This window comes from Solanum pennellii, chromosome 5 (genome assembly GCF_001406875.1).
Source record: "Solanum pennellii chromosome 5, SPENNV200".
Classification (NCBI taxonomy): Eukaryota; Viridiplantae; Streptophyta; class Magnoliopsida; order Solanales; family Solanaceae; genus Solanum; species Solanum pennellii.
The window spans coordinates 10,511,960-10,527,109 of NC_028641.1; the positions used below are offsets into that span (position 1 = coordinate 10,511,960).

Below are 15,150 nucleotides of genomic sequence, written 5' to 3' on the forward strand. Positions count from 1 at the left end.
CCGACGTGACCATCGACGGACCGTAGCCTGACCCACCGTCCGTCCTGCACAACCGTCTATGGGATCATATACTCCCAAAAAACTCAGTCAAAAAAAATTGGTTAAGTCTTTTTCACGACCCAGATTCTGGAATCCGGATCGCAACCGGCGTCGTTGACCTCTCCGAGGTCGCAGATAAGCCTCATCTTGCATTCATCACATTCATAAGGTTATTTTTAGTGGAAAATTTAAAACTTCTAAATGTATGAAGTATTCATATACTTCATAGAGTTATTTCATGAATTCAGCACATACTAAGCTCAACATAAATATAACAACCATCTATCATAAGAATCAATTTGAAATAGAATAAGAATATATCATAAATACGTTTGCCAAACACAGCCTTATTACAAAAGCTTCGAAATGAAAGAAAGAAAGAAACTCCAGGGACCACATCTACTAGATTTTCTAAAACTAAGGCTAGACTAAAACTGCAGCATCCTCGAAATCAAGAGGACCTACCAAATGGTCTGGAGAAACGCTGATGTCCAAACCGTTTCAAGAGTCGTCAATCCGTCCCTTAACCTGCATCTATAAAATAGTAAATAGTAGGGGTTATTACACCACTTGTACTAAGTATGGGTGTATTCACACATACACATAAGTCTATGCATGATCAAAGAAAGCTCTTCCTAAACAACATGCTATTTCTGGAAAGCCTAGTCACTAGACTTTCCAAAATCTTTAGTTGTGAATTGTGGTATGAATATGATGTATTTTAATGCATTCAAAGAACACAACTCATTTTCTATATGATTACAAGACATTAGTATCATCAACATAATTTTAGAACAACTCGGGCTAGGATTTGAGATTTTTGATACTCTTAGGCCGAGAGCTCCTCTTGGTACACTTAGATTATTTTTCAGTCTTTTTGTTCTTGTTGTTGTATAGTTCAATAATTCATTTGGTCCTATGTTTTACTTAAAAGTGCAATGTTTCATTGTAGTCCCATACCCACAATGAATCGATGTAAGTAATCCAAGGACTAAGGAATGATTTCCCTACCTTATAGTGAGTCATTCTTTACACTATATATTAATTACCTTTCATAAGAAATTCTCTATTGATCATGTCATTGATTTAATTACATTGATGTTTTATATATTTTACATTTCATATACTCGACACTTTGGAATCGTTGATGTAGCAGAAGACATCTCAAGTGAGGGCCCAATATATGGGACCTCAACCCGAAGGCCTTCTTTAGCAAACACAGAGTCTGCTTCATTCTTTCATTCGTACTTCACATTATTCATTTCATTCATTCGTAGGCTGATGTAAACACCAGCTATACCTAGGATGAAGTTTAAGACTCTCATCGGGATCATGGAGTGCAATGACCAAGAATGACCTAATGTCATTACTTGAATCTTATTTCACCTCTTGATTGTCTTGCACAAACACCTTCGGTATCGTTTATTTCATTATCTTTCATACTTTGAGGCTGGCCTCATACTTTCTTTTGGAACTATAACCTTAACCGACATAGATCATGTGAGCATCATAAAATCCAATGTCCACCCCACACCGAAAAGAGGTGGAATCACCGGCCAAAGTGACCCTAACATGCTAGCGTATAAGGGAGTCGAACCCTGCTAGATCCCTATATTGGCAGTATAGGTTCAAAGACTAGGAGATATAAGGAGACACATACCCGGCATGCCGGACAGTCTCATCTCATGAGAGTTACGTGAAACTCCGCCCTTCACGAAAGAAGGCATCACTGCTCATAGCTAGCCTATCGGTGCTCAGTATAAAGTTCCATTTCATTCAACTCATACGTCATGGAAGCTGGCTTATAGTATGAGGACATCATATCTCAATAGATGATTTCTCATCTCATCATTAGTATTAAGTATACATTAATCTCAATACCTTTCATTAGAGTGTACATAGAGAATGGTCTCTTCATTAGCTTTACACTCTCATAGGTGATTACATTTTGGTAACATTTACTTAGGCTCATTTGAGATTGCTCTCATCTTTCACATTAGCCTCTTATCATATTGTCACCACATTCATTAGAATTAGCACATTTGCTTTTCATAATTACTCATCCCTTTTATGTGAATGTTCATTTCATCATATGCCAATGTACTTGGCCGTTTAGTGTGTTTCACACTCTTACTTAACCCTTATAGGGTTTCATCACTTCATTACATACATCTTAGTAACTCATCCCATTTTACGTGAATGTCCATTTCATAATCTTTTAGTGTTGACTCAAACATTTGAGGCTTGCTTCTCGATTGAGATTTACCTACTCTATTGATGACTGATCATCCTTACTATACATTGATGAAATGTGAATTGTCCCTTCATATCATCCTTAATTTACATTGATGAATGTGAATTGTACTTACATATCATCCTTAGGTGTTAATGAGACTAGTTTCACACATTCTAACACCTTCATTCATGAGTATTCTTTTAACAAATTAGCTTTCGTGTAAGTAAGACTTGTCTCACTTCCTTTAACCCCCTATTCTGGTCACTAACTTAATTTAGACCCCTTTAGTTATGTTATAACTCACGTTACTTACTTACTTTAGTGTAGTAGCTTCATATCACCGTTTATGGACGATGAGCACTTCATTCAATGAGTTTCATGTGTTCATAGTTCATTCTTGTGGAGCATGCTGGGAGTTGTCCCAATAAATGTCATGCCCTTGGTTATGGATTCATTGATATTACTTTAGAAGTGCTTAATATATATTTGATACTCTTACTGTATAAGAATCGGCATATGATTAGTACTGGCTCAAGATTTGGGATATTAGACTAGCAAATTCATTCTTTTTGGCATAAGATAATTTTTACGTATGTTCATATTTAAATTGCCATATGTATGAACCCTTAGCCAATCTTTGAATCATTTAAATAAGTTCCTAGCCATTACCATATGTTCATTTTGACCAAAAAGAGTTAGCCAACTTTATTGGAACCAGATAGCCAATTTATTCAAGATATGATTTCATAGATGTCTTTGATCCAATTCTTAGTTTATGGATTTTAGTGTAACGTTTTAAGAACATATTGGACAACATCATATTAACATTTGATGGCTTTAGCATCTTCATAACATCACAACAACAACAAGTCAACATTCAGTCAAAGACACATAATTTACTTAACACATCATGGACTTATCTTAGCATATTATCGATCCTTAATTATCACGATAAGATTAACTTTACGCAATTACAAGTTCTTAAGTTCATTATACTCGTCATACAAGAAAAATACATGTTAAGAACAGCCAGCACCACATACCAACAACATGATCTCTAACCTATTCAATATTGAAACCGAAAAGGATACTAGGGAAGGGAAGTTCGACGAGAACGACGGTTACAACCCTAGTTTTCAAAATCTTGTGAATCGTTCAAAGGAAAATACTCTTGGACAAAGAATTCCAAGAGAGAAACCCATACCTTAAGTAGAACTTAATCTACAAAGACCATATTGAACGCAAACTTGGAGAAACCTTGAAATCGCCTAGGAGTATCAATGGAATTTTTTGTTTTTCTTTCCCTCGCTTGCTTACTATTTTGTGTCCTTTTTTTTATGAGTTTGAACGTGATTTTTAGGTTTAATAACTGATATTGACTCATTCAATTTAGGGTTTAATAAGTTAATTAAATAAATTAATTAACTAATTACTAAAAAGCCCCTCCTAAGTTGACTAAACATATGAGAATGTTGACTTGACCCAAAATCCGGAATTTTTGTGTTGACTATGGTTTTGGTCAACTTTTTGAATTTATTTCAATTAATTAAATCCTTAAATTTAATTAATTTAGGGACCTAGGGTAAGTACTAAAGTACCCTTAAGTCATTGGAACCAAAATCAACCCTTTAGGACCATCCTAGGTTAAGTACTAGGATGTTTCTTGAATTGTACTAGGTTAACATAAGAATTTCGGTTTTACCGCTTTAATGTAATTAATTAAATTTATAATTTAGTTAATTAAGTGACCTAGGTTAATTACTAAGGTACCCTTAAGTCGTTATAATGATAACTAATCCTTTGGACCATCCTAGGTTAGGTACTAGGTTGTCTTTTTCTTGTCTTAACCAAAATCAGGAAATTGTCTTGTGATTTCAGTTTTTCCCCTTTAAATTAATTAATTAAGTTGCTAAATTAATTAAATAAGTATCCTATGATGATTACAAAAGTACCCTTAAGTCGTTAGGATCTTAACTAACTCTTTGGACCATCCCAGGTTAGGTACTAGGTTATCCCTTTCTTTTCTTAATCGAAATCTGAAATTTTCCTTTTTATTTTCGGTTTTATCCCTTTTAAATTAATTAATTAATTTGCTAAATTAATTAATTAGATAACATAGGAGAATTACTAAAGTATCCCTAAGTTTTTAGTACCATAACTAACCTTTTGGACCATCCTAGGTTAGGTACTAGGTTGTCTCTTTAACTAGTACTAGGTTAGTGTCAATCCGGTTTTGGTCCTAGGTTGTCGGGTGCACTAATTGGTCCAATTCGGTTAGTCCTAGTTTATTTAGTTATTTAGGGCAGTAGGTTTGAGTCTAGAATTGGTAGGGATGTTATGCCCCACATGGAGTGGTCCCTTTTGCATCTTTTCCCCCTAACTACCCTAACGAATTCGGTTAGGGTGGTCCCCTCCTTTGGCAGCTTCTTCACATGTCTTGCACATGTGCTTCCACATGGGTTGGTTGCACTTTTCTAACTAACTCTTATTTATGGTTCATTTGGGAATGTTTACTTATTGTCCCAAGGACCCTCACTATGTCCTTGCGCACTACTCACTCTACATGATCATTTTAAATAGTTATGTACTTAGGGTATTAGGCTTGATACTTGGATTCCTAGTACCTAATGTGTTTGTAACTGATGAATTTCTGAAGCTTAGGGTCTTCATTGTTGGTATATTTCCTAAACAAGCTCATTAATACTTAGATATATGGCTAACACCCTTTAAGCCAATATTTTCTAATATACCCAATATTTTGCTTATTGTGTATTATATAGAAATTGGCTATTACCCCTTAGCCAATTTTCTATACTATGCCCAATATTTCTCAATATTGGGCATTGGAATGTCTATCTATCCCCAATACGCATTCTTAAAGACCTATTGGTCTCTTCAGTAGATATAAAATTTTCCGGAATGTTAAGAGTCTTGATTGACGGACAGACCTATGGTCCGTAGGTCAGACAACGGTCCGTATTCTGTGACCGTCGATCGATACCTCCTTCAGCCACTCTCTGACAAGGACCACGGGTGACCAGCATGGTCTGTAAGTGGACCCACGGTCCGTGAGTGGAACTAATATACCATGGTTTCACGGTATTTTTGATGTTTTTTCCTTAAGTTTAATGTGTGTCCAAAAGCCTTTTTGTATTAATTTTTATGTAAGTTTCCATTTATTTGCAGGAAATCTATCTAAAGATGAACGCGGAAGTTTTTGAGCAAGAAATGCACAAAAAGTTACCACCTACGGAGCTTGTGACGGTCCGTCGTGCCGGTGACGGTCCGTAGGTGGTATCGTAGTGAAGCTGCTGAAGGAAGATGGGGAAGTCTGACCAAGTGTGGGGTTACGAAGTGCATAACGGACCGTCATAGCCACGACGGTCCGTCCTGCTGGTTCGTCGTGATGATCAGAGAAGTAGTTCCAGTACCCAAATTCCAAGAAGTATTATGGAACGGAGACCCTCGACGGACCGTCGTTCTTGGAACGGTCCGTCATACCTGTTCCTCGAGGGTAATGAAGAAAGCAGCAGAAGGTTTCGTAAAGTATAGGATGACGGAGGCCATGACAGCCCGTCGTGACTACGACGTCCCGTCACGAGGTCCGTCGACCCAGCCGCATTTTGACAGAGTTTCAGCAATTAGAGTCCTTCTTTTATTAGGTTTTTATTTTTTATAAATAGTTGTAAAAACCTCGTTTTTGGGGTTAGACTCTTGGTTATTAGACACTTTTATGTTAGATTCTTTGTTAGGAGATTTTTTTGGATATTAGACTATGGATTGTTACACTTTTCTCTGGAGTTGATTGTTGGAGATTTTGTCGATTAATCAAATAAATTTCTGGATTTTATTCGTTCGCATTGAAGTAAGTGCATGAATTCTTATATTACATATATGAATATTGTGATTATGACTATGGGTAACTAAACTCCATAACTAGGGTTGTGGGAACCATAGGCGAATAATGAGGTAAAACCTAACTAAAATAACAATTCTAGAATAGTGTCTTGCATGTATTGATAATTCTTTCGTTTAGAAGTCTTTTTAAAGGATGGCCAACGTTAGAACTCGCCTTAATTCTACTTGCCGGACCAAGGAGGTAGATAATAGGAAAAGAATTATCAACATAGATTTAGTGTATACTATCTAATAGGCTAGTATTGATTGGTACGAGGTAATAACTTAGTCAAATATCGAATACAATGCTTAATATGAGGTAAAGGTAAGGTTTAGTATAGCAACACACGTAGCCGGACCAAGGTGCGGAGTAAAATTTTCTAGATGCAGGACCAAGGATTTAGAAATACATAACTTATCACTTTGCATGCAAGATACTACGAAAGAATTGTTATAGTTAGAATTATCAAGTTAGGAACCTGTGGGGAACACTTAAACCCTAGTTACTTTTGTCAATTGATTAAACTCCATCATTCGAGTTTGTTAGTTGTTTACGTTAATCTAGTTAGTTATTTTTACTCATTTAGAGATAAAAACCCCACTTTTATTGTTTTTGTTTTCTAAGGAAATAATTGACTAAATAATAATAATAATAGATTAAAGTTAAGTCTGAACTATTTTCCTCGTGGGAACGACCCCAACCTCATTAGTTGGGTTCTTTACTTGATACGACCGCTTCACTTCTTATTTGAGAAGTAAGTTTGAGGGTATCAGGAACCACGGTCCGTAGGTGGGAATTAGCAGACAGTTAAGGGGGAAATGTAGTTGGTTAACTTTAAATGGTCATAAATCTTAGCATAAAATGAATTAGGTGTCCCATGACCTAACCACAAATAGATAATTTAATTAGCTTTCCATAGACACCGATTTTGCTAAAATCAGACCTCCAAGTAAAAAGTTAAGCCCATTTTAATAAATGTATGTCGAACAGGCCCAACCTACGACCCCAACGACGAAGCGTCGATCAAACGACGGATCGTCTGTCCTGGCCGTCGTTTGGTCCATAACAACTTACCCAGTGGTCTTTTGGTCTTTCTCCACTTTGTTTAAACTCTAAGATACGTCGTTTTGACCATAAATCATCAGATTTTTAGTCAGTTTAAGCCTAGAACATAACAAGAACTTACCTAAGTCAAAATCATAAATCAAAAGTTAGAAAATTAGAAGCAAGAGAGGAGAAGAAAGCTCAAGAACCCTAGTTCAAGAACGCAACAAGTTTCTAGCAGTTCCAGCCCCAAAACCTAATTGTTTTTCCGTGAATTTAATCACCAGATATGTGGGATTTCACTAGTGGGTTCCTTTCACCCATTGGGTCCCTACTTTTCAGTCAGTTCTTGATTCTCTTATTAAACCTAGGTTTTCTAGAACTTCATGAATTTATTAAATATATGTTCCAAATCAGATATACATGTTATTACTTAGATAATTGCATGAATTTCAGAACCCTAGCTATGTATTTCTTTAGTTCTTGAATTACACATGTCAGGTCAGATATTTAGTTACTTCAGATATACATGCCTCAGTTATTAATGCATCATTACCATATTAAATGCTGCATTCTTAGTTTGCATGTTCAGTTTTGAGCTATCTAGTATTTACAGAAAATTCATACATAATCAGTTAACTACATAAATTAATGGGAGTAGCATAATACCGAGTTGGACTAGGATTCAGCGTACCCAATAGGGCAATCAATTTAGTGATCACGCCAGCATGCCTTTATACCTCTGGCAGGATATATTGGGTCCTCTCGATGGGGCGTATACATCGAACTCCACATTTATCTCATGTGGTTTTATTATCGGGTATTAGTAGCTCCCACAGTTCACTCAGACTCTCTACATTGACCATTTATCAGTATATTCAGTATTCAGTTTCAGCATGTTATAAATTGGTCATTGCATCCAGTTAGCTCAAAATTTAGTATATCATGTTCAGATTATTATACTTGTTTTTGTGCTTGTTCAGTTATGTTTTTTTTCAGCTTTACTCTATCCTGCATACTCAGTACCTTCAAGTAATGACGCATACGTGCGCTACATCTTCTCATGATGTAGGTTCAGGTTCTCAGCATCCAAATCACGCATAGATCAATCTCCGATCTCCAGTTCAGCAGTTTCACTGGTGAGTCATCATTCTCCGAGGACAACATTCATGAGTTTCATTTCAGTCTTTTAGTCATTTAGTTTCAGTTTTTGCTAGACTTAGCTGGGGCTTGTCCCAGTATTTCTAGTCCAGTTTAGAGGCTATTTTCAGACATAGTTAGTTTCAGCTTAGTGTTGAGTTAGTAACTTCATTGTATTAAACCCATCAGTCTTCATATTATATCAGTTTTAGCATATGGGTATTCCCCATCTTTTAAGTTTAAATTATAATTTAGCTTCCGCATTCAGTTTATTATCTTTAGTATGCTCATGATCACGCCAGCAGGGTTAGCTTGGGATCACTTGAAGTCCTAGGTTTCGTGTTCGTGTCTCGAGGGTAGCTCGGGGAGTGACAAAATACCACAGAGCCCTCCATGGGTCGTGGTCTTGATGATGGACACTGGTGAGCCTCATAAATCTAAACCAGTACACCCTAGCCTCAAGTAACGAACCGCGGTGGCATTCATGGTCTGTGGTTTTTCACGTGGTCGGTCAAATGGACCATATAAGGGAGTGCCAACACCAGTAGACCTTGGCCAGCAACCACGACCCATATGAAGGTACGTGGTCCCTTTGGCGGTCCATTAGTGGCTTTTGTGGTAGGCCTCCGTCGGCTTTTAAGTCAGGGTCATTTTAGTGTTTCCCCATATGATTTGTCAATTTAAACTACGTTATTTTACTCATTTTAGGCCTAATTTTAAGTAAGAACATACCCTAAATAATTAATAACCAAAACTTAGATTAAAAAAAGATGAGAGAGCCGCTAGTTTTTCCAAGAATAATCAGCAGATTTGGTTAAAGTTTCGAACCCGAAATCGAAGGATTTCTCCGTAAATTTCGTTACTAGGTATGTGGGATTTCACTAGTAGGTTCCTTTAACCCATTAGGTGCCTAGAATTCAGTCAGATTCTTAATTCTCCATGTCTTGTTTAGGCCTAGAGTATCTAAAACCTTAGATAATGGTTGTGATTTAGTTATTTGAACTAAGACTCGAACCATAATTTCTTGTGAGTCGTATTTTACCGAGGAATTTAAAATTTCTTGAGTGTTAAGTTCAGGTCACTATATGTAGAACCTTGAGCTCCAAAAAGAACTAAATTGGAAATAGAAAAATCTTAAATGTTGCAAGTTATGCTTAAGTTATGAGTTTTGTGTCAAGTTCAAACGACCATAACTGTTATTACAGGATGAGTTATGTAGGATACAAGATATCCAATGAAAGGTCTTTCAATTATCTTTCCTCCACCAAGTTTTATAAGTTTGAAGGTCAGATGAGTGAGATATGCCATTTCGAAGACAAGTTGTCTAGTTAATCAAAATTAACAGAAAATAGTAAGGGGTATTTTGGTCTTTTCCTTACCCAATCAGATTTAATTTGTTTTAAGTAAGATTTTAAGGGTCTAATCGGATTTTTTAAGTTTTATAATACTAATATACGCCTAGGGTTTAAGTTGAGAGTTCAAGAAAAGAAAAGAAGAGAAAAAAAAAAGAGAAAAGAGGAAAGGATAAAAGTGTTCATCGAGGTTCTTGAATTTTGTTGTAGATTTTTGCTCTGGGTTTGTTCACTCAGAGTTATATAAGTTTCCAGAGTGTTGGGTTCGTTCACCCACACGCCAAATATAATTTTCATATTCAAATTCGTCCATAAAGATTGAAAGATTTAATTTCTTTTTAAGTGTTCTTAAAGTTCCTTTTAAATCCTATTTTGTTTGTGTTTTGATGATTTATTGAGATGAATATTAGTTATTTGAGTGTTTTTTTAAGTATATTAGAGTGTACTTATGTTAAGAAATTGAATCCAAGTGATTGACGAAGAAACCGTTCAATTTCAGGCGAGTTAGGGTGACAAAATGAGCAAAGAAAGTCGTCGGGGTTTCCTGGGTTGAGGCTTGGAGCCCCACGCCATCAAAAGCGCCCCAACCACTCCTTTTTAGGTAGATGTTTGGCACCCCTCTTCACTTAGGGCGCCAAGGTCACCTTCCCACACCCCCTCTCCGTCGTTTCGTCCGTTTGAGTCCTTTCAAAGGGTACCTTCAAGCCCTATCAATTCTGAACACTCTAACCTACTTCTAAACACCTAGAAATCATTGATAACATGATAATACCCTTTAATTCATAATTCAAATTCAAGGTAGAGTTAAGAGTTAAGTCTTGAGAGTCCTTTCAAACATTTTGAGAAAGTCTCTTTGAATCTTTTTTAAGAATCTTCTAAAATTTATAATAATTTATTTCAAGACTCGAGTAAGTGAGTATGATGATGAAGAGAATGTATTCATCGTCTAATTTATCATTACAATATCCTTCATATTATGGACCAGAACTCTTGAATTCATAATTTACAGTTAAGAGTAGAAATCAAGAAAGTTTTTGAGTTCAGTTGTAAATCATTTGAGATCAGCTATCGATCGAAACTAAGTTTTGACAAATTAAGAATGAGAATGGGAAGAGTTGTATACATAAGCTCTATGTTGTTATGTCTAACCTCTAGTCGAGTCATTCATGCCCATAAATTCTGCATGAACTCCATAAATTGAGTATCATTGAGCGAAGCAGTATCTTCAAGTTCTAAGTATTGAGTATTGAGTTCATAATCCTTTTGAGATTATATTCCTCATGGGACAATTTCATGTTATCCATGAAGTACTTAAGTTGAGTTTGTCATAACTCTTTAAGTACTATAAGTCGAGCACTCTTGAGATTAGAAGTATCTTTGAGTCCTTGAGTTGAGTGATTAATGCTCATAATTTTGCATGAACCCTCTAAATTGAGAATTCTTGAAATGAATAGTATCATTGAAGTTCTTGAGTCCCAAGTATTGAGTTCTATCTATGGTTATTAAAAACCTTTAATTGAGTCGTTCACGTCCATAATTTGGCATGAACTCTATTTAAAAAAATCTTTTGCAAATGCTTTAAACTTGTTTAAGAGTTGAGTTTTGAACTGAGTAAGGAGTAAAAACTGAAGTTCAATTCTTTAAAAAAAAAGTATATGGGGACTATACATTCTCAAAGATAAAATGTTTTCACATTTAGAAAAGAAAGAAAACGTTGATTTTCAACAAAGCCTTTGAGCTAGTTTTATAGTAAAGTGTAAATGCTTTCACATCTAAGCAATAGAGGAAACACGGATTTCCTAGAAAGCCTTTGGGCTTGTTTTTGAGTAATTATGTCAAACCACAAAAAGAGTTATGTTTTTAAACATATGAGCTAGTTATATTTTAAGAGTAGTTTGAACACCGATATGGGGAATAGTTCAGACAAATCATAGTCCCCATAAACCATATATCCATCGTGGATAGAAAGGGTTATACTTTTTAGAGGATTCCTTAATTCTTTTTAGCATAGACTAGTGGATCCACTTATAAGTAGGTTATATACCTCTGGTAAGGTATGGACGGTCCTAGGAGTGTGAGGACAAATAATATATCATCACATAGCTCATATGTGATGGTTGTCGGTTAAAGAAACTCCCACAGAGATAATTGTATTTTTATATACAAAGAGTACTTATATTTTGATATACAAAAAGAGTTTATATTGTATCCTTTCATACAAAGTGATAGTATTGTCATATTTAATACATTGAGTTGTTTTCTAATATTTTAAAACTTCTCCATATATTTCACCTCTTATCGTTGCTTTATATTGAGTAGAGTATCCATACTTGAGTATCTAGAGTTCAGTATTCGGAGTTTGATTACCAACAGTGGAGTATCATATTATTGAGTTGAGTCTTATTTCACTGAGTTCAATATCTTATAATTGAGTTGATCCTTATTTCAATGAGTTGCATTAAGCTTTAAGCTTTGTATGTTTGAGTCAGTCTTCCACTGATAGTTAGCCAGGATAAGAGTTCGTTTGGGGACCAACGATGGTTCTCATAGCAGGTGTATAAACGATGGGTCCGCCGGGTTGAGAGACCCGCGAACTGGGTGTGCTACCTATCGCTGGTAAACTATAATGTAAAATACCAGGTATTCAATATCCTAGGTTTGATTTCTTCTTAATCAAATTATCATGTTTTCGCGAGAACATTGCTTAGTTTCTTGCATGAAACTTAGAACCCTAGTTGTGTAGATTCTCTTAATTGATTAATTACACTTGCTAGGACAGTTAACCAGATAAACATGCCTAAGATTTTGAATGTTGTACTGTCAGTACTTAAATTTGCATTCTCAAATTTACATGTCAGAATATTGAGTTATCCAGTATTGTTGTTATGTTGTGTGGAATACATTTCCAGTTTGGAGTAGACTTAACACCTAGTTGGAATACTGTTAACCGTACCCTCATCGTGCTTAAACTATGTGCCTCCGTAGGTTCATAAGTCCCCTATATTGGTCATAAGATTAAGTGATTACGCCAGTCATGCATTTATACCCTTGCTAAGGTATATTGGGTCCTCTTGATGGGGTATACATCAGACTTTGCATTTAGCTCAAATGGTTTCATGTCGGTTAAAAATATCTCTCACAGTTAGACTCGAGTGCATTTGACCAGGTTTTCAGTTTGTACTTCAATATTCAGTCTCAGCATGTTGTGTTCATAATCAATACTTGGTCATTGTATTCAGTTCAATTTTTGTCACTTATAATTCAGTATTTATATTATGTTTAGATTGTATCATTGCTAAGATATCGTTTGTTCAAACTATATATTTTTTCAGTTATTATCTATATCGTGCATGCTGAGTACATTCCAAGTATTGACGCATACTCTATGTTACATCATTTTATGACGTAGTCAAGCATTGTCCTTGGGATAGGCTTGGCGGTAGTGTAAAGCATCGTACATCGTAATACTCCCTCTGTCTCTAATTACTTATCCACTTTTTCGTTTTTACTTGTACCTTTTACTTCTCCATTTTAAAAATCAATAAATGACAATTACACATCCACATAATCCATCTTCGCATTGAGCCAACAATAATAACAAACACAACGAGATATGAGGAGGATAAAGTGTAATTAGATCTTACTCCTACCTCGTGGAGGTAGAAAAACTATTTCCGAAAGATCTTCGACTCAAGTAATGCACATAAAAGTAGCTAAAAAGAAAACACAAAAGTTAAGAGGACATAGCAAATAAAATTGAATGCATAGAATAGAATTTCTGAAACATAAAAAGCATTTCGAAAACAGGAGCAATAACAATAACTAAATAATGTGATGTTTAGTATGAGTAACAATAATAGTATGGCATGCAACTATGAGAAAAGTGCTACTACTATTGGCATATCTAAATTTATGGTTGGAAACAAGTGAATAGAAGTATGTAATAGATATATATCTACTTTATACAATTTGAAAGTGTCTACTTCTGCACAACCAAAGTTGAAAGACATAAATGTGAAATGGGATCAATCTAAATGTCATATTTATATATTATTCTAATTTGAATTGATTCATAAATGAGGATTTTTTAAGGAAAAACAATGAATATATATATATCATAAGTTACTAAACTTGCACTTGAACCATCAAACTATTTTAAGCATAATGAGTCAGAGGTTCAGCGAACTTCCTCAAAATAGAATAAAGTGAACCAACAGTAGGGAGACTCAAACTTCATCTTCAAAAACTGATGAGAAACATCAACTACGACATTAAATCGAGCAATTATTGGACATTAACACTGAACCAAGATGGAACAGATGCATTCATGAGATGGAGATAAGAAACCAACAGAGAGCTTCAGTTCTCAAATGAAAGTCAACTAAAAAGAAGTTAAAGATCAAAAGAAGATTACCTTTTCTGGGCAGCAAAATTGAGACGGGAACGAGTTGAAGGGATCTATACCCCACCACTGCAAGTCAGAATCCAACAAACTATAAGCAGTGAACGAGAAAGAAAACTCAAAACTGAGAATGAGAGGGTTTATATAGATGGGAAGATGCGGCCGAATTGGGTGTGGGGGGAGGGGAATTGGGTAAAGAAAAGGGGTGAATTCGAAATTCAAATTCGAATTTCCTCTTAGATATAAGGTTGAGGAGATGTAAATCGTACTGTTCTCAACAGATATAGAATGGCCTCCGCCTGATTTCTGAGCGAAGTACGAAGGAATAACACGATCTTCACACCTGGAAGATTATTCCTATGGAGGATAAGAGAGAGACGACGCGCGAGAGTGGACTCACGTTGCCGAATCTGCTGGTCTAGATCGCGATGGGCTGCGTACTGGCTGGGCTCTGCTTCACAAAGAAGAGGATGTGTTGCTGGAATTGTGTTCTGGGAATATTTGGATCGCTGATGTATTGTATTTTTCGGCTGGGTATTTTGTGAGAAAAATTGTGAATAGGGTTGGCACGAGTAGATTGGAATGGGTTGCTGAATGGAAATAGGGTTGGCTGAAATAAAGGCCCAAAACTTTGGTCTCTAAATGGGTTGAAGAGATTTGGCTACAATTGCAATAGAATAATTAATAATCTAGCCAAACGAATTAAAGACGTAACCAAAAGATTTGACTAGGATTCAAATAGGTGAATTACTATTAACTAATTAACGAGTTTATTAATATTAACGAAATAAAACAATAAACTTAATTGTAAACTAATTATTCAAAAAATATAACCATATTTTAATCTAAAATAAGATACTTACTAAAATTAAAATCTTTTTGAGATGATTATCAAAATGTTTATGAAATATATTAATTATATACAAAATTACATCAAACCTATATATTACTTAAAAACTTATAAAAACGACAAAATTACCTTAAAATAACTTGAAAGTTATTTTGAATTTCATAAAATTAATTATTTCATGTCGTTCGA

General features: G+C 35.3%; 1 protein-coding gene across 1 annotated transcript; it reads right to left on the reverse strand.

Moving 5' to 3' along the window:
• Positions 1 to 322: 322 nt before the first annotated feature.
• On the reverse strand, positions 323 to 15,124 carry LOC107019296. Its single transcript, XM_015219829.2, has 4 exons — positions 15,102 to 15,124; positions 14,381 to 14,747; positions 14,124 to 14,180; positions 323 to 573 (listed from the first exon to the last, which is right to left on the reverse strand). The coding sequence occupies exons 1-4, from the start codon at positions 15,122 to 15,124 to the stop codon at positions 541 to 543; spliced, it is 480 nt and encodes a 159-aa protein (XP_015075315.1). The 3' UTR covers positions 323 to 540.
• Between the last annotated feature and the right edge of the window lie 26 nt (positions 15,125 to 15,150).